Here is a 20,707-nt window from a genome sequence, read left to right as displayed (position 1 = left end):
TGGATCCCTGTCCTTTCTGGCCCAAAGATTTTGCTTCCTATTGCTTTTTCTGGAGAGCTTATTGGTTAGTTCTGGCTCTGGAAATAGTGATTGGCGCTTTCTTGCTAATATGACATGAGCCACCAGGTCATTCATTGTGTTTTAAATGAAATATTAGTAGATTGTTGTAGCAAGTTTTGGGCTTGCTTTTGTCTTTCAAAAGACCTCATTAAAAGTTGGGATCCATTGCTACAATACAGATTAGTAACAGAAGTTTGTTTTGTATGGAATGAGAGGCTAGATGACCTAATGCTCTTGCTTTTTCCCCACAGGCTCCTACCCAGAGATTCTACCCAGTGAAACTCCCACAGCAACGCAGGTAGATGGGGCTGACCTGGCCTCTCCAATGTCTCCTCGAACTAGCAAAAGCCGTATGTCCATGAAGCTGCGTCGTTCCTCTGGCTCAGCCAATAAATCCTAAGGAGACAAGCAGCCCAGCAGTGATCAGCAGTAGCCACCTTAGCATGCATATAATGTTAACCCTTTCAGACCCTCCTGTTTGCCATAACACGCATGTTCCTTCCTGAACACTTATTGTTAAAAAACAAAACACTGGATTTAAATAATTTGTAACAATATTTTAGATTTGAATTGTTTATTCAGTTAGGTTTTCCCCCACACACTCCAACTGCCATATTTGGGGGAGTTTTATTCAACACTCCTTTACCTTTCTAGATAATTATGTTTAAGTAGTCTTACTTTTAATTTCATGATTAACTTTGAACCAAAATATAATTGGACAGATAGCCTCATTATTTTATCATGCTTCACTGCAACTTCATGGGCTCAGTAAATATATAATTTTTACAAATGTAAATTTTAAATTTAAGCATTTGTGCAGTTAACACCAAAAGTTGCAGCTCTGTTAATACACAGGAGTTGTATGGATTATTTATGTTATGAAAACAAAACACTTAAAATAAATGGTCTTTTGGCTTCTCAAATTCTAACTGAAATTTTAGCATTAACTTCTTCCCAAAACAATGCCTTGTTTCTTAGCTGTGCAGGTGATTCCAAATCTAATAACCAGAAAAAAATCACTGTGCTGAACTTTGATTTATTTTAGCTTTAATATTTTTCTAATGTTTTGCTTTTTAAATGGTATCACTGTTAAATGCCATTTGTTTTGAGATTGTGTCCCTTCATTATTGGCTGGTAGATCCTGGTGTGCCTGTGTTCTTCATAAGTACCAAAAGGGGAGACTTGGGAAGAAGAAAGAAAAGAAGGAAAAAACTTCAAAATATAAATGTGTTAATTAAATTGTGTGTATTTTTTTTAAAAAGGAACATGGCCCAGGAGTCTAAATTAAATCTAATATATTTAATACTGAACTTGCAGATGCAGGTCGGTGTGCATCCCACCCTTCAGAAGTATTTCCTACAGTAGAGGAGCCACTCATATTTTGCTCATATTTTATTTTGAACAGGCATCTCCTAAGGAAATGTAGCATGACATCGGTACTAACTGCATGTGTAAATACATCATACTAGCAAACTCTAAAATATAAATTATATATCATCATTCATGTAGTATCTACAGATTTGTAACAGTGAAAAATATATATGGTATAATATTTAGTAATACAATAAAATTATTATCACTTATGTCCTTGAGCATTTTTTGTCTTTTATAATTTTCAGATTTAATAATCAGGGTTATATGATGAATAGAAAGATGCAAAGCATAAACCAAAGTTATCTTAGTCATGAAAAATGGATTTGAATTCTCAGGATGCAACCCTAACTTATTTCTCAGGGATCCTACCACAGTCATTAAAAATGCGAGAAATCTTACACCTTCATAAGGCTGGCCGGAAGCTCCATCCAGTGCACTTGGTTAAAGCGTCAGTTTATCTCAGCTTCACCTCGTGCTTCTTTGATTTCTTAAATTTACTTTATACTATACATTCAGGAACAAAATTTTTAACAGTTTCTAAAACCTGTGCACTTTTTTTCTTATAAATAAAAACATTCCTATAAAAATGATATAGAAAATAAACTTAAATTCCTAAGAAAGAAGATAAACAAATGGCCCTGGGAACAAGATAAAACAATGCAGACAGTTTCCCACAACCAAGGTGAGGGTTGCAAAGAGAAAAATCGAAGTAGCTGATTACACGTTCTGTAGTGGTTTGGTTTGGTTTTTAGTGAACAGCTAATGGATTGGTGATAGGTAACAATGGAGTGAAAATACCAACTTGAAATAGTGATGTTAATTAGCACAATTAACATGATTTTTTTCAACTTCAGATGATACTATTCATTAGCTTTCTCAAAAAAGTATTTTTAATATTTTATTTATGTTATTACAGTTGTCCCAATTTTCACCCCCTCCACCCAGCCCACACCCCGACTCCCACAGCCAATCCCCATGCTTCTGTTGATATTTTGTTGTGGTGAAGCATCTTTAGGTTTAAAGAATAGTGCATATTCTGTGCCTTTTGTAGTTCTATTTGTGCAGCCATACTTCAAAGGAAATTTTTTCAGTGCATTTCCTCACCATTACATTCATTTACAAAATAAAATTTCTCCTGTCTGTATTCTGTCTAAGTGGGTCACTAACATTCTAAAGTAGGATACTAGCTTTGGGGAGATAAGGTGTGGCTTTGAGAAATAGGCTGTGTTTAATGGGATTCTTAAGACAAACAGAACACAACAAAGCACCAGCTATGTACATTTATTTGGTGGTAAGCATCTTACAAATATGGGCTGTCAAGCAGTACGCAGCCAGTGTCCCAAACTCTGGCTATAGGGGCATGGGTTCAGAATGTACTCCAAATATGGTTTACCAAAAAAATCTAAAACAGGTTGCTGAAAAGAAAATACTGGACATTGAATGAATTGCCATTCTGTTTCATAGTGGATTATAGGTATTAACATCTTCCTTAAGCTGAATGTAGTTTAATATATAATATGCTGTATGAGATTTACAATAGAAGCATTAAACAATTTGGATGAAACCCTACTAAAACAGTTAAACTTAAGAAAATTAGCTCTACATTTCCAAAAAGCTTTTTAAGGTTTAAAGTAGTTCTTGCTGAATACTACACACAAAATAGCTAAAGGTGAGGATCTTGGGGGTATCTCAGCTCCTTCCTGTAAAGTACTACCCTCCTCACCTCCAAACACTAACTTAAAAATGGACTACTACGAAAAAGAAAGCTTACAGGGAAATCCCCACAACCCTGAAATGCGCAAACATCCTATATTGGCTGCCTACAAACACAGGTCTTTAATCCACACCTCCCCTCCCACCAGACCCCATAAGTTTGGCACCAGTCACAACTTTTAATTCACAGAAAATACAATGCAAGATATCTGACCCTATTGAGACAGAAACTACATAGGTGTCCGCGATAATAACAGGAGGAAAAATGACTACCATCGTTGGTAGCTAGAATCCTTTGTAGACATTGAGACATGCATGCATTCACTGCGACTTTCCATAGGAATTACAAGTCATAGGATTCATTAGGATCTTCAGAGTTTGGAGAGCAAGGAAGGAATCCTATTTTCGTGGGGAAAGTAAGAAGGATTTAAAGATGACAGTTCTTGACGGGGAATGTTAATACTATCCATATACATACCTGCTCTAGAAAGGGATTTTACATTTTGCTGTCCGCTCCTGTGTCAGAACATTGACTACTGGGACTTTTTAGGAGAGAAATACAGGAAAGGGGGTAAACTTGCAAGTTGAACAAAGCCCCACAGAAATTCCCGTGATCTGTTTCCTCCAGGACCAACCTCGCAATCTAGCGTGTCTCTCGGCCCTCAACAGCCTGGCCGCAGTGGCATCTGCAGCAGCAGTACCTGCCGGCTTTCTGAGGGGTGGCACTTGTTAATGTGTCGGGTAAGCCCTGGGGAGCTAAAAAAAGTGGATGGGCAGTGCTTGCACGAGAAAATTTGCTGAGCACTCCCGTCGGGTGCCCCTCCCTGACTCGGAGCTTCTGGGGGTGCCCCGGCCAAAGCCGGCAGGAGCAGCTCGTCCCGGACAGCATGCCACAGCCTGTGCTTGTCCCTGATGTCTGCAGAGGGGAAGTGCGCCCCGCACAGTGGGCAAGCGAAGGCCAGTGGGGTGACGCGTTCGGACCCAAAGCCTGGGGCAAGCGCTCGGGCCGAGGCCGCTTCGTGAGTGCCCAGATGCTTGCGCAGATAGGCTTGGCGACGGAACTTTTTGTGGCAATAGGGGCACACGAAGATCTCGGGTTCCCCGATACCGCTGGCAGTGCTCGGCCCAGGCACCCGGCTCCCTAGCACCCCTTCCGAGTAGGGAACCCGAGGGAGCGGTGCCTCGAGGTGGGACAACACCTGGAGGCCTGGGGCCTGGGCGCTGTCCGGGCGCTGCTCCGCCCTGGAGCTGTCCCTGGGCTGCAGGTGCTGATTTTCGGTCTGTTCTGCCCGGCTGTTCTCCTTCCCCTTCGCCAAAAAAGCAACAGGCCCGGACTCCGAGGAGGATGAAGGAGGAAGCTTCCCGTCAATCGAGGAGACCGTGGCGGCGTTTGCCACTGTGGGACGGGGCTTGTGCCAGCGGCGATGGGAGGCGAGGTTCGCTGGGCAGCTGAAGACCTTGTCGCACTCGGGGCAGCGGTACTCCACCCGGACGATGCGAGAGCAGCGATGCTGAGCCAGAGCGAAGGGGTCCGCATACTGCTCCTTGCACAGCTGGCAGATGAACTCCCCCAGCGGCGTGCGGCCGCCCCCCGGGCCCCGGGACGGGGTTCCGGGCTCCTCCTCCTTGATCTTCAGGCCCAAGACGGGAGATGTGGTCACTTCATCCGCAAAGCTCAACTTCCTCACAGCCTTTGGCTTCTTGACTCCCGCAGCCGCAGGTCCAGACATGCAGCCCGGAGGCGCCTTGGCGCGGCGTTCGCCGGCCGCGGGCCGCTTCAGGCTGTGCAGGGCAGCGGAGAGGGGCGCGGGGTCCGGATGAAGCGCAGGGTCCGGGAACGGTGCCCGGAGCGGCAGCTGGAACTGCTCCCCTGAGGTTGGTACGGCTGCTGGTGCCACTGAACAAGAAAAAGCAGCCACGGCGGCGGCGCCCCCGGGGAAGGACTCCGCGGAGACAGGCGAACTAAGGCAGCGCTCCAGAAACGCCCGGCGCAGCTCCGTGCCCACCGGCTTCGCAGGGCTGGAGCTGGGCCTGGGACCCTCCCTGCCATCCACCCTCCACTCTGCACCTTCCCGCCCGCGCGGCTCCGGTCTCACCCCCGCTGCCCGACATGGCGACCCCGACAGTTCCCGGGCCGCCACTTCCTCCAGCCCCTTTCCGGGCTCCTCCGGGCTAGGGGGTGCCGGCCGCTCTGCATCCGACTGCGGGGCACGGGAAGCCTCCTTGGGGAAGGGCGGCGCCCCCTGGGGCTCCGGCTTGGGGAAGACCCGCTGCGCTAGGCGCACTCGGTATGCGCCGCCTGTCCGTTTTGTTCGCTTCACCAGGAAGCCCCTTGGCATGGTGGAGTCGAGCGCGCTGGGGGGCACGGAGTAACGGGGATGCCACAGGGGCTGAAAAAGGGCGAGCCGCAGCCACTCGAGCTTCGTGGCGGTCATGCATCCGCAGCCTTTATAGCTGAGACGCAGGCCAGGGGACCCCTGGGCCGTCTCGGGGCTGGGCCGCCCAATCAGGAGTGGGAGCGGGTGCTGGGGGCGGGGTTTTCACCCCACGGCCTCACGAGGGTCCGCTAGGCCGGCAGGGAGCAAGGCTCTGCCCGCCTCCTGGCCTCCGCACCACCCAGCCCCAGCAGGTGGCTCATGGGCTGCCCGCGGCACCTCCCCCTGCCACCCAACTGGTAACAACTCAGGAAGGTAAGGTCCGAAGTGTGCGGAAGCTCAGCATCCCGCACCTCAGCCTCCACCAGGGACCTACGAAGAACCCTGCTGGGGGGCCACCCACCTTGCCGGCTATGGTGCTGCTGCGCGAGCGTGTAGGGTCGGGATGGGAGAGCGCCCCCACCCCCAAGAGCAGAGCTGAGAGGTACTGGCGGCGGCTTGGGGAAGCGACCGGGTGGGTATCAGCCAGGGAAAGGGTGTACGTCCTCTGCGGGTATTGAGCTGATGAGAAGCTGCGACCGAGCGGCAGGGCTGCTAAATCCACCACCCTGTCCCCACACTTGATGGTAGCAGCATGTCTGCCATCCAGTATCGATCGAGGCTGCGTGCGTCTGTGATACTATGAGAATTCATCTGGGAAGAAGGGCTCTCAGTGCGGGAGAGCGTGCGTGCTGGCAAGCCTCTGGAGCTCAGGACGCCAGCAGGTTGCTGGGCCCCAGCCCTCAGGGTTTATAAACGCCCCCTCCCAGATGGGAGCCGGAGTGGGGAGAGGAAAGTAGAATCTAATTTTCCACCGTCCTCAGAGAAAGTGGTTTATCCGCTCGCACCTTCCACTTGTACTATCCAGAGACATGACTTAGTGCCTAACTGGCCTGTTTAGAGCATGGAATAGATCCGAGTGAGAAATACGGTGGAATCGGGATTATGTCTGCTTCCCCTTATATAAGTGATACTTTGCGAAATGTGTGCTGTAGACCAGACTCCGAAGATTTTCATCCAGCACTTCATAACGTGCCCCACAGTGTTTTAAGCACTAGAAGATACTTGACAGTTTGTAATACTAGCCGACAATGAAATAATTAGAAAATATATGACACATGTATAATAAAGTTCCCAAATATCCATGTATATAATGTGGGAATCAGAAGGGGAAAGAACGATGTGTTCAAGTCCCCTTACAAAATCAAATCAGAAACAGACCGAGCTACTTGTTTTCAAAGTTGACTACAGCCGAACAGTCCTAGTCTTCAATAACACACAGTGTCTTTCTTCTAGTGAACAAAGTGTTTTTACAGGGAGAACATTATTTTTAAGCAGATTTGGAAGTAACTACGTATTTATTAATCATTGACTATACTTTAGGCACTCTACTTAAGTAATTCCTAATCTTTTCACACATGAGCTCAAAAAGCAAGGATATATTATTACTCTCCTTTCTTTGATAAAGGGATTGAGCTATAGAGAAGTTCAATAACTGCTAAAAAGTCACCAAGAGCCCAGATTCAAACCGAGTTCTGGCTAATTCCAAATCTCACTTTCCACTACACCAGGGGCTTCAAACTATTTTGTTCTGATCAGATCCCACAATAAGAAATATATTTTGCAGTACACATATAACTGAAACAAAAGATTCACAAAATAATATCCTTAACTAGGTGCACTGCATCCTCATTTTTCTATTCAGTTCTATTTTATTTTTTAAAAATGCTGATCATAGCAAACAAATTGCTTTCGTAACTTACTAATAGATTAGGACCCACAGTTTGAAAAATACCATCATCATGGTATTTTCTATTAAGTTGCATCAAGTCATATAAAATTAACTAACCAGCCTGACACTTTGTAATCAAAATTAATATTCTGAATCTCTGCTTAAACCAACATTTGCACTTCTAGGTCAGTACACAAAAGGATAGAAGACAGCAACTGAAGTACATACTTACACACTAATGTCCATTGTAGCCTTATTCACAATGGCCCAAAGACTATGGGGAGGGGGGACCCATTGTCCAACACAGATAAATATATAAATAAAATGTGGTATATGCAAATGACAGAATACTGCTCAGCCATAAAAAAAAAAAGAATGAAATACTGATACTTAGAACATGGATAAATCTGCAAAATTTATACTAAGTAAAATGAGCCAGACACAAAAGGACAAGTATTACAAGGTTTCACTTACATGAAATATCTAGAATAGGCAAATTCATTGAGATAGAAAGTCGATTATTTATTGGCTATCAGGGGCTGTGGGAATAGGAACTCGATGGCTTAATGGTTATAGAATTTCTTTTGGGGTGACCAAGTTTTGTTAATCAATAGTAGTGATTGATGGACAACACTGTGAACACAATTAATGCCCCTGAATTATACACTTAAAAATGTGAAAATGTAACATTTTATTATATCATTATAAAATGTAACATATTTGTTATATTTTTTACCACAATAAGAAGTTTCACACACGCACACTCAGAAGAGTGGAAGGGACAGTCACGGCATGTGAGACCAGAAAAAGCATCTAAAGGAGCAGGCCATGCACTTGGGATTTTGTTACATAGAACAGGCGAGGAGAGCCATTTAAGGGTTTAAAGTGAGAGAGCGACATTTGGTTTTGAAATTGCATGAAGGAAACTATCTTTAGCTGTGCTTTCTGCCAAAGAGAGAAAGGGAAATGCGGATATATGATCCTCTTCTTCCCAGTCCTTCCCCTTTTAAACAACTGAGAATGCGTGTCTGTTTCTGCAGGGGGGCTGGGGGGGATGATGAAAATTTTAGAAGTCAAAAGAGCAGTTATGATGTAGAATACTTAATGAAGTGATTGGCATAGAACTGATATGCAATATTTTTTTAATGGCTGGTGCCAGTGTGTCCAGCCATCTATCCAGCCATCCTGTCTTTCATCTGTACGTCTGTCTAATCATTCATCAAATAATAGCTCTGTATTCTTTCTGTGATAGTTCAGAAACACAATGTTCAAGGAGTAACTATCCTCTGTTATTTTCAGGAAAACAAACTTGGGTAGGAGAGGGCCTAGCCCGCTTGCAGTTATTTTTACTCCCAACCACCTATATAGAAATCCTCCCCCTAAATGTCTGGTTGATCCAAAGGATGTCGGCATCACTCAGGTTGCCAAAGGGTTTGCTTTGGCACCACCCTTCCATCAGCTCTGCATCAGTCCTGTGTGATGGTCCCCCTCCTCTAAGGGCATCTCTCGCCTCATTCCAACTCCATTCCCTTCTGCCTCTCCTCTCCTCATCACTCCAACCCCCCATTATCCAGGGAATATCCAACCTCCATTAAAGACGAATTTCCTAGTGTCGCAGGTTGGATTCCCAGTCAGAGCACATGCCTGGGTTGCAGGCCATGGCCCCCAGCAACTGCACATTGATGTTTCTCTCTCTCTCTTTCTCCCTCCCTTCCCTCTCTAAAAATAAATAAATAAAATCTTTTAAAAAAAGAGAAGAATTTCCTGAGTGTCACTGCACAGGTGTGTCTGCTGTTTGCCATGCTCTGGAACACTGGTACCAGCCACCACACAGGCTAATCCTTACGTGCCATTGAGTGAGGTCTATGAAACAGAGCAAACAGTGATTACTGTGACAATACACAGCTGTTTCATGATTTAAAGGGGGAAAAAAAGAATTGCTGTCAAATCTTTTCTAACAAATCCAGTAGTAGTTCCAATAGCTGTTTCTCTCCCTTCCCCCCCAGCATGTAATTTGATAATCTTTCTGGAAATCAGTGGAACAATGTATGTCTATCAGGAGCTTTTAAAAACAAGTATACTTATTAATTCACCAATTCCTTTTAGTAAATTACCCAAAAGAAGGAAAAAGCATAAGTCTGTTTATCACAGTGTTTTTTGTGCTTATAAAAAATCAGAAATTACCTTGAGTGAATTATGGCACAGCCGGGCTATAGATGCTTATGTGCATTAAAGGTGCAATGACATGGACAAACATGCATGCTATAATGTTAAAAAAAAAAACCCAGCAGGATGAAAAGTTGCATGTACAACCAAAAGTTCAATTATGAAAAACAAATGAATAAAACACTGGAAGGAAATATACCATAATGTTGTTGGAGTTACCTCTAGTTAGTAGAATTTTAGGTTTTTTAAAACTTTTTTGTTAAAATTGTTGCAATAAGCATATATCACTCAAATAATCAGAAAAAAATAATGTAAAAGTTGCCTCAACGCCTTTCTGGTGTCAGCTGTGCATCCCCTTTCCCTAGGACACCGTGGAGAACCAATAGGGCAACATCGAATGGGAACTGCACAGGCAAGCAGCACTCTCCAGAGTCACTTTTTGAGCTCTGGCCCTAGAAAAGAGGCGACAAGCTTCTATCAAGCCACAGGCCTTCAAGTTGAAGAACTTTTTTGGGAAGAGGCTAAGGGTTAAATGGTTAAAAGGTAGAAAAGGGGCTAAAAAGTAGGGGCAAGAAAATTTAGATGAATAGCCTCCACTTAGATATAAACCTAGAAGATCCTAAAGATGTGAACTCTTCTTTCTCTACATTCACACTCAGAAATCGAGATCGACAGGGCATTCCCTGGCAAGACCGTGAAATCTTTGCTTCCTTTATCTGCATCTTTTATCTTGCCAGTGACCTCCTTTCTCCCCTTTTAAACACTTGGGACCTTCATCTACTTAGTTATATTTGATAAAAATTCATAAACAGTGAATTACCTGTTGAGCTATTTGCATTGTAAGCTTCCTGTCTCTGACAGTGGAATAAATCACTGTGATTGAAATTCAGGACTTTTGAGACACTAGCAATCAGGAAATCTTTCGAAGAGAGACTTCTTGCACCGACATCATCATGAGTGTAGGAGAAGCTCAGATTACTGCCATGCCTTTCAGTCGCTTGAACACTGAAGCATTGCTCAGAAGAGCCTTTATTTTCTCTGTCTATCTGCTCCCTCAACCAACATGCCCCTGTGAAAGATTAACACCAGTGGCAGCTACCAGAGGCCTGTTCTTCCACGAGAACTTGGAAGTCTAATGGTCTCTCACAATTCTAAAACTACTCAACTTCCTCTCCTAAACCTAATCTTCTTGTCTGAAAATGGCACCTCCAGTCAATTAGCTGCCTAAACCCAAACCCACAAACTTTTGGCTCAAGCCAAACACCTCACATTCAGCCCGTTAGCAGTCTGACTTTATCGGCTCTACTTTCCAAACGTTTTCTGAGTCTGAGTCTCAGCTGCTATCCCACCGCACCCCACTTGTCCTCTCTGCTGCCACTCCTGCCCTGCTGTCGGGTATGCTGCATTCACCAGCCAGGTGGGTCCCATTAGAATGTAAATTTGACTATTTTACTCTTTTTGCTAAATATCTTTGAATGGCTTCCCACCATATTTAGAATAAAATCCAAATCCGTGGCTATTCTGAACCCACGCCTCCCCTGACCCTCTTCCTTGTTCAGTCTGTTCCGTATACTTTGGTCTCCTTATTTTCCTCAGATATGACAAGCACACATCCTCCTCAAGGCTGTTTATTCTGCCAGAATGTTCTTCCTTCAGATATGCTCGCAACTGGCTCCTGTACTTCATTTGGATGTTTTCTCACAGGGTAGTGCCCCAGAAAGCTCTTCCCTGACCATCCGCACTAGGAGAGCAGCCCTGGCCCCCATTGCCCTCCACCGTTCTCTGTCCCTTTCCTCGGCCTCTCTGCTCCTCAGAGCACTTATCTGTCACCGTGGGTTTATCTGTTTACTTCTTAACTGCCTGTCGTCCTTTGGCGAGCTGTAAAGCCCATGAGGACAGATTCTTTGTTTTGTTCACAGCCATATATTCAGTATCTAGAACAACACCTGGCATATAAGTAAATGAATTGATGGCTAAAATAATGTGCCACTGGATTAAATAAAAAACCATCACCGCTTTTTATTGCTGCAACCTACAGACTGAGAGCCCACTCTGCCCAAGCACAGAAGAGGGAAGACAAAGTCACAGGAGCTCCAGATTCCACACATTTGGGAATCTTGGTGCAGAGCAATGAGAGAAATGGAAAGGCCTCCCTTGCATCATATACCCTTGGAAGGCCTTTTCTTCCCCACCTCAGCCAATTGACCCATTGCTTAGGTCACTTCCATTTTCTTCCTCTGGAGCCATTCTCTACAGAGAAAATAAACCCCAGCTCATAACCAGAGTTTCTATGTTAAGCTATTCAGTACCCATGAAACTTGAAGAATAGGAACAGAAAGACATGTGTCAGCTACTTTAGATGGAAAGACAAGACTTGCAGGATGAGGCTCCATGTGTGGAAAACAGGGAATTTTGGTTGTAGGGCATGGAGGGTAGGATCCAGGTTATTTACTGAGAAGTTTAATCTAGGAGATTTAAAGAGAGATGGCACTGTGTCATGGTCAGAGGCACAGCCTGTAAAGTGAGGCTGTCTCAAGTTCAGTCCCAGCTCCACTACTAACTGTTTAATCTTAAACTACTTGCTTAGCCTTCTGCAGCCAGTTCCCTCATCACAAAATGGGAATAGTAGTAATTACCTCAAAGAGTGCTTTGCTCATTAAATATTATGTACATAAAATGCCTAGCATAATACAGGCACATGGTGAGCCCTCAAGGAATGGAAGTTGTTGTTGTTGTTATTTAAGTATCTGAGGTAAAAGAAAACTATTGACATTAGTGGCAACTATAAACTTTACAGAAATAATGGAATAATTTATTTGACTGGCTCATTTTTTACACAATTATGATGCAAGAAGAGAGCGTTGATTATGTGTAACATTTAATATGCTCAAAATCAATTTCATTTCATATGGTTAAAGCAACATTCACAAAACATAAAAGCAGAAGACAATGCAGTTTAACAGGATTAAGCCTCTGATTTGGAGTCAGGCCTCAGGTGGAATGCTGGCTCTGCCACCTATTTGCTGGATGACGTGGGCAGGCTGTCGGACCCCCTGGCCCCCGCTGTTTCTCCCTTGCGGTGGGGGGTGTGGTGGGAAGTGGTGGAGCTGGGCTGGAAAGGTGAGTTGGGACTAGTATATGAAGAGTATTAAGTATATAATCACACTAAAATTCAGCATAGGTATTACTCAGTGGAAACACTGATTCTTCTAAAGTATTTAAATGATACAATCACACACTTGCTTTGAAAAGATACCTGTGATGGCTGTGTTGGACTAAAGCGCTGGGTTGTGGTGAAGATGTAGAAAGAAGGGTAGGGGCGTGGGATGAGACAAGGCAGGGAGCCCAGCCAGAATATTAAAGTAGTCAATAGAAGATGATGTGGTCCTAATTATTTTAATATTAAGTGGATTTAAATAATTTATTGATGAACTATACTATTATGTTATCTCTAACAGTGTTTTTTCCATTGGTAAGGAGTGAAATAGATAACTTCCACATTCTAAACACTTGAAAGTAGAGAGAACTTACAACTTGACTTTTACTTGGTCATAAAAGACTGCCTGTTGAAACTGGGATTCACTTCAGAAACTTAAAGCAATTGTGAAAGAGTGAACTTGAGCTAGAGGGAAAGGATTTTCAATGGCATAAGATACCGAAATGAGAGGCATTTATTTTCTATCATGCCAGGTGCATGACAGTTCTTTACCCTCAGACACTCGCACATTCTAAATCACTAGCATCATCTCTGTCTCCTAAGATGGCTTTTCCTCATCAAACTATTTAGCCACTCGCTTGGCTCAATATACAACTCTCCTATACTGGAGACACTTAAACCTTTGTCGATACTACACAAAGACATCTTCATCCTAATTTTATAGAGATTCTTCTATAAGAATACATATGTCCTTACTTCCAGCCTCAAAGGATTAAGTATTTTCTGAAGCTGGTTTATTGCTCATAAAAACAGAGGACTGGAATTCTAGCACCGCTACTTACTAAAGAAGTGATCTTAGAAAATTTACCTTAGAAAATTAATCTCACTAAGTTTTGGTTGTTTATCTCTAATTCAGGCATAACAATACTTACATCATAGAATAAGAATTAAATTGAATAAGCTAAACTAATATCCTCTCCAGCACTTGGTGTTGCTTATAAACATATAAGGGTAGAGACTATGTAACCAGCTTTCTACTACGCAGAATAATGTGTACGTGTGTTTAAATTAACATTCTGCAGTCATAATAAAGTCAGTTTGTCTGACTAAGAGGGGAAAAAACCTTATCAATCTTTATCTGTATCTATATATTTAGATTTAATAAATTCCATTAACATACTTGAAAAGAATGTGTATTTTGCAATTTCATACATACCAAGTATTATACATGCCCCCTCCCACATGTATATGACACATTGTTGTTTCACTTCGTCATCTCTCAATTTTTGTTCTATATATTTTGAGACTTTGTCATAAGTGCATATGAATTAAAAGTAATATCTATTTGGTTAAGTGAACATCTCATCAATATAAAGTAAAGTATCCCTTTTTATTTGTAGTAATGCTTTTTTTAAAGATTTTATTTGTTTTTTAGAGAGGAGAAGGGAGGGAAAGTGGGAGAAAAACATCATTGTGTGGTTGCCTCTTCAGCACTCCCAATTGGAGACCTGGCCCGCAACCCAGGCATGTGCCCTGGCTAGGAATCAAAACGGCGACCCCTTGATTCACAGGCCAGCACTCAATCCACTGAACCACACCAGCCAGGGCTGTAGCAATGTTTTTTTTTTATTTAAAATCTGTTTTGTCTGATGTTTTCCCTTAGACACATCAGCTGTCTTTTGTTTGGTGTTTGCAAGGTATGTATTTCTCTTCTAATTTCAACCTTTTTTTATCTTTATGTTTTAAATGTGTCTCCTGTTAACAGTAGTTGGATTTTTCAACCAGTTATACAATCTTTCACCTTTAACTGGAATACTTAACCCTTTTATAGTTACATAATTCTATTATTTTGAATTAAATCTGCCATCTTCAAAAGTGTTTCCCATTTGTCTAATCTGTTACACTTTTAAAATTTTTATTTATTTTTATTTTTAAAGAGAAGGGAAAGGAGGGAGAAAGAGAGGGAGAGAAACATCAGTGTGAGAGAGAAACATCACTCGGTTACCCCTCAGATGCCCCCCAACCAGGGATCGAACCAACAACCAAGGCATGTGCTCTGACCTGGAATCAAACTGGTGACCTTTTGCTTTGTGGAATGACACTCAACAAGATGAGCCACACTGGTTAGGGCTAATCTATAACATTTCTTTGTTATCTTTTAGATTGATTTCCAATTTTTATGTATCAAATTCCCTCTCTTTACCAGTTTAAAGTGATACCCTTTGTTTGTATTCTTTTATTAATTTTAAAATTATATCACACAGCCCTGACCAGTGTAGCTTAGTTTGTTGTGCGAGGGTTGCCAGTTCGATTTCCAGTCAGGGCACATGCCTGGGTTGTGGGTTCAGTCCCTGGTCCGGGGTGCCTCCAAGAGACAACAGATGGATGTTTCTTTCCTTCTCTTTTTCCCTCCCTTCCCCTCTCTCTAAAAAATAAATAAAATCTTTAAATAAAATTATATCACACATTTATAATTTATCAAAGTTTTTAATATAATATGTAAGTTAGAACACTTAAACTACATTTATTTTTTCCTCACATATGCTATTATTGTATTTTTAAAACAATAAAACATTATTATTATGTGAAAGCACAGTTAATATTAACTATATTTACCCATGTTTTCTATTTTTTTAATTTTTTAAAAATTATTTTATTGTTGTTCAAGTACAGTTGTCTGAATTTACCACCCACCACTCCCTCCCTAACTGCAGCATTTCCCCACCTCCCTCCCCTGATTCCACCCCACCTTGGTTTTGTCCATGTGTCCTTTACAGTTGTTCCTGAAAACCCTTCCCCCCTTTCTGCCCATTATCCCCTCCCACGTCCCCTCTGGTTACTGACAGATTGTTCTTAATTTCAGTGTTTCTGGTTCTATTTTGCTTGCTTATTTGTTTTGTTGACTGGATTCCACTTAAAGGTGAGATCATATGGTATTTGTCTTTCACTGCCTAGCTTACATCACTTAGCATAATGCTTTCCAGTTCCATCCATGCTGTTGCAAAGGGTAGGAGCCCCTTCTTTCTTTCTGCTGTGTAGTATTTCATTGTGTAAATGTACCATAATTTTCTGATCCATTCATTTACTAATGGGCACTTAGGTTGCTTCCAGCATTTCCCACTTTCTTGGCTCTTAATTCTTTCTTGTATCTCAGGCTTCTCATATGGGATCATTTTCTTCCTGCCTGAAATATACATGCTTCTTTGAAATTCCCATCACTGTAGATTTGCTAGGGACAAAATATCTTAGATCTGGTGTGTCTGAAATATCTTTATTATATCTACCTGTAGAATTTTAGGTTGGTCATTATTTTCTTTTAGCACAGTGAAATTAACAGTCCACTCTCACCTGTTTCCCACTTTTACTAGGGAAAAGTCAGCTGTCAGTATATTGGTATATTGTTGCCCAATTGAAATAATTTATGTTATCTGGCTGTTATATATTAAAAGTATATAAATACTTCTAATAAGTATTTATTCTTTGTCTTTGGTTTTAAGAATTTTTACTTCATTGTGTGTAAGAACAGTTTTCATTTATCATGCTTTCAAGTTAATCAAATGTCTTGAAGTCCTTTGTCAGTCTGGAAATTACTCAGGGGTTAAGTCTTCAAATAAGTGCTTACCTCATTCTCTCCTTCTTCTAGAACTCTGGCTAAAACTATGTTGCACATTCTCACTACATCTTCTGTGTCTTTTACTTTCTCATATATATTTTTGCCTTTGTTTTCCTCTCCATGCTGCATTCAGGATCATTTCTCTTGATGTATCTTCAGGTTCACTGAGTCTTGAGATATGTCTAATCTGCACTTAAAAATTTATTGGGTTTTGCCCTGGCTGGTATGGCTTAGTTGGTTGGAGTGTCATCCCATAAACCAAAAGGTCACAGGTTCAATTCCCAGTCCGGGTGCATACAAGAGGCAACCAATCCATGTTTCTCACGTGTATGTTTCTCTCCCTCTCTCTCTCCCTCCAAACCCCTCTCTAAAATTAATAAGCATGTCCCCCGGTGAGGGTTAAACAAAAGTCTTGTTGGGTTTTAAGCTTTTATTTATACATTTTACTTGTAAAACTTATCTTTTAAATATTTTATTCATTTACTTTTAGAGAGAGGGGAAGGGAGGAAGAAAGAGAGGAAGAGAAGGGTCAATGTGTGAGAGATACATTGATTGGTTGCCTGTCACACACACCCACAACTGAGGACCTGGCCTACAACCCAGGCATGTGCCCTGACTGGGAATAGAACCAGCAACCTTTCAGTTCAAAGGCCAGCAGTCAATCCACTGAGCCATACCAGCCAGGGCACCTGGTATATTTTTATTTACAAAATATAAATACATTTATAAAATTTTTATAAATTCTACTTAAAATCAACATATTTAAAATAGTTTAAATCACAACAAAATTCTATTTGGTTCTCTTTTTTAAGATTTTATTTATTTTTTTAGAGAGAGGAAGGGAGGGAGAAAGAGAGGGAAAGAAACACCAATGCATGGTTGCCTCTTGTGCTCCCCCAACTGGGGACCTGGCCCACAACCCAGGCATGTGCCCTGACTGGGAATCGAATTGATTCACCGGGCCAGCACTTAACCACTGAGCCACACCAGCCATGGCTGGTTCTTTTTTAAATTCAGATTAGCAATGTTACTTTTTGTAGGTTCCTGTTCTCTACAGATAACATCAAGGTGGTCTTTTGTATCTTCAAATATAGTCATCATAACTATTTTATAGTCTTGTTTTTTAGTCCATGCCTTAAAATTCCAATATTTAAAGGTTTCATAGGTCTGATTTTGTTGTTTGTTTCTATGCTGATTTTTGCTCACTTAATCCAGTCTCTTCATGTACCTGATTATCTGCAAAAATATGCTGTACATTATATTGCAAAAATCATTTATGGAAATTATTTAAGCCTACAAAAATGGTATCTTGCTTAAGAGTAGACTTATGTTTGTTTCTGCCAATCACCTGGAGACATGCCCCATCCAGAATTACTTTAACTCAAGTTCAAGGCTTGGGATTCACTGGCCCAGGAAATTTGAATAAAAGCAGTAAACACTCAAGGGCTCTGGAGTCCCAGTATCTTAGGGAAGAGGGTCTCCTGTTAGACTTCCTATCATATGCAGGTCTTGGATCTAGCTTCCTGTCTCCCTTGCACTGCAAGTCTATCAAGATAGAGATTCTGCTTTTTATCAATCAGCAAATTCCCATAAGGCAGAGCAGCTTCCACATTTGGATTCCCATTTCTCCTTTACCTTGAGTCCAGTGATTTCATACTATCTTTTCATATCCTTTTTTTGCTTTAAGAATATATTTTAAATCCAGATATTTTAGTTGTTTTCGCTGAGAGAACTGATCCATCTAAGTCAGCCTAACATTACCAGAACCATGAAGTCAACCTAACATTGTAAATGTTTTTGATAAATACTGAGAAAGTGTCCTTTAGAAATGTTGTACCTGTTTATATTTCTATAAGCAGGCCTAGGAATGCCACTTTCACTTTTCCCTTAATTATGATCTGTCACTTGCAAGAAAAAATATTGCCCTATTAAAATACCAATGGCATTCTTCTCAAAACAAATAATCCTAAAATGTATGTGGAATCACAAAAAACCCCAAATAGTCAAAGCAATCTTGAGAAGAACAAAACTGGAGGTATCACATTTCCTGATTTCAAACTCTACTACAACACAGTATGATACTGGCACAAAAGCAGATGTATAGATCAATGGAACAGAGTAGAGAGCCCAGAAATAAATCCTCACTTATATGGTCAATTAATCCATGACAAAGAAGGCAAGAATATACAATGGAGAAATGACAATCTCTTTAATAAGTGGTATTGGGAAAACTGGACAGATACATGCAAAAAAATGGAACTGGACTACTCTCTTATACCATATACAAAAATAAACTGAAAAGGGATTAAAGATTTGGAATACTATGTGGCCATAAAAAAGAATGAACTCTTACTTTTTGTGACAGCGTGGATGGACCTGAAGATTATTATGCTGAGTGAAATAAGCCAGTGAGAGAAAGGCAAATACCACGTGATCTTACATATATGTGAACTCTAATGAACAAAATAGAAACAGAAGTATAGAAACATGGAATAGACTAAGAGCCATCACAGGTGAAGGAGGGGGGACTAGATGAAAGAAGGTAAAGAGATTAGCCAAAAAATAGACACATGACTTGTGGATGCAGACAATAGTGTGGTGATGGCCAGAGGGAAGGAGGAAGGGGGTTTGGGGGAGGTTGTCAAAAGGGGGGTGTGGGGACATATGTAATAGTGTCAACAATAAAAATACAGTTGAAAAAAAGATATGGGGAAATGCTTATCAAAAGTGTTGATAAATGCAGAATAAAAAGTAATATATACTCATACAGTTAACAGTCATCTGGCACATGACAGTAGGATATATATGGCAATAAACATCTTTCAAATATAAAAAAAACAAATATAAGAACTAACACCATAAAACTGCTACAAGACAACAGATGGTAAACTCTTTGATATTGGTCTTAGCAGTATCTTTTTGGATATATCAGCTTGGGCATGGGAAACAAAAGCAAAAATAAGCAAATGGAATGCATCAAACTGAAAAGCACAGTGAAGGAAACCATCAGCAAAACAAAGACAGTTTATGACTAGAAAAAGATATTTGTTATCTTTGCAGATATATCCCTTTGCAGCTATATCATTTATAACAAATGATATAGCTGTTAAGGGGTTAATATCCAAAATATGTAAAGAGCTCTTACAATTCAATATCAAAAAAACAATTTGACTGTAAAATGGGCAGAAGACATGAATAGACACTTCTCCAAAGAAGATACACAGATGGCCAACAGACATGATAAGATGCTCAACATGACTAATTATCAGGGAAATACAAATGAAAACCTCAAAGATTCCACCTCACACCCATCAGGATGGCTACTATAAAAAAATCAACAAATAACAAATGCTGGCAAGGATGTGAAGGAAAGGGAACCCTCATGTACTGTTGGTAAAATTGTAAATTGATACAGCCACTATGTAAAACATTATAGAGATTGCTCAAAAATTAAAAGTGGAACTACCATACAATTCAGCAATTTCACTTCTGGATATCTATCCAAAGAAAATGAAAACACAAATTCAAAAAGATATGTGCTCCTCTATGTTCATTGCAGCATTAGTACCTCAATAGTAATAGCCAAGGAATGGAAGCAACCTAAACGTTCATCAGTGCATTGTAAGGTATATGAATGTCAAAGCATTATGTTGTACACCTGGAATTAATATAGTAGTATATGCTGACTATACTTCAATTAAAATATTTTTAAGAAAAAAATTTACCACTAAGTAAAAATTATTGTTTTGTTAAAATAAATTTGTACTTATTTCATTACTAATCGTTTAACATCTTGTAATCTGTTTATTGAAATTATATTTTACTTCTTATAATTTAACCTATTCACATTTTCTACCTGTTTGTTATTTTTCTTTGATCCTTTGGCTATTTATTATAGAGCTCGTACCCACCAGAAAAGCTGTATCAGTTTTTCATATTTAAAGTATTAAAATATTTCCATATCAATTAGCAACTAGCCACTACCTTTCCAAATGTCTTCCTATTAATTCTCGCAGTCACTCTAGCCTCTCCCAAACACCACTCACCTCCCCATTATCCATCATCCAAAGAGTTAATGTCCAACATAAAGAGGTCTTTATGGCCCTGCTCAAGCTCTATGACCATTATCAGTTCTGACTGATTAATAGCCATGTCATGGATATTGTTAAACACTTTAGTGTAACCCATGTGAATATATATTGAAAGCATTTTTTCACTTTACAATATGACTTTAAAATACATTACACTGTATCCCTTTTTCTTTCCATATCCTTATTTATAATTAGCTGTTTCTCTCAAAGTTACTACCATTACTACAGCTACTTTCTTCTACATTATCTCTCAGCTCTTAAAAATCTATGAAGGAATGTGTTCCCAAATGTACATAATGTTTTCATTGAATTTTACTGTGTTTTGAAAGCCTATCAAACTTATGACTATCTATTTTAATGCTTTTGACAGAACACCACAAATTCAAA

At 40.9% G+C, this 20,707-nt stretch overlaps 2 protein-coding genes and 1 pseudogene across 10 annotated transcripts in view; 2 read left to right on the top strand and 1 right to left on the bottom strand.

Annotated features, from left to right (window-relative positions):
• RALGAPA1 (Ral GTPase activating protein catalytic subunit alpha 1) overlaps positions 1–1,643 on the top strand; it is a 262,117-nt gene extending 260,474 nt beyond the window's left edge. For 7 of the 9 annotated variants that reach the window (XM_045848431.1, XM_045848430.1, XM_045848425.1 and 4 more), the window contains one exon: positions 312–1,643. In XM_045848431.1, coding sequence (XP_045704387.1) covers positions 312–460 — 149 coding nt within the window. In that variant the 3' untranslated portion in view covers positions 461–1,643. The remainder of the gene's footprint in view (positions 1–311) is intronic. The other 2 variants (XM_045848426.1, XM_045848427.1) reach the window with 2 other exon arrangements.
• Positions 1,644–3,809: 2,166 nt separating this feature from the next.
• INSM2 (INSM transcriptional repressor 2) lies at positions 3,810–5,486 on the bottom strand. Its single transcript, XM_045848735.1, has one exon. It carries the CDS (start codon positions 5,484–5,486, stop codon positions 3,810–3,812), a length of 1,677 nt encoding a protein of 558 aa, XP_045704691.1.
• A 449-nt stretch (positions 5,487–5,935) lies between these two features.
• Positions 5,936–20,707, top strand: part of LOC123825120 — a 72,107-nt pseudogene continuing 57,335 nt past the window's right edge.

The sequence above is a fragment of the Phyllostomus hastatus genome, unplaced genomic scaffold, assembly GCF_019186645.2.
Source record: "Phyllostomus hastatus isolate PE091 unplaced genomic scaffold, TTU_PhHast_1.1 phas_contig_62, whole genome shotgun sequence".
Classification (NCBI taxonomy): Eukaryota; Metazoa; Chordata; class Mammalia; order Chiroptera; family Phyllostomidae; genus Phyllostomus; species Phyllostomus hastatus.
The sequence above is the reverse complement of the archived record's forward strand: the minus strand, read 5'-3'. Positions and strand labels throughout refer to the sequence as shown.

What these genes read in the sequence shown, in the direction of transcription:
- INSM2 (XM_045848735.1), bottom strand. Translation starts at nt 5,486, where the DNA reads ATGCCAAGGGGCTTCCTGGTGAAGCGAACAAAACGGACAGGCGGCGCA.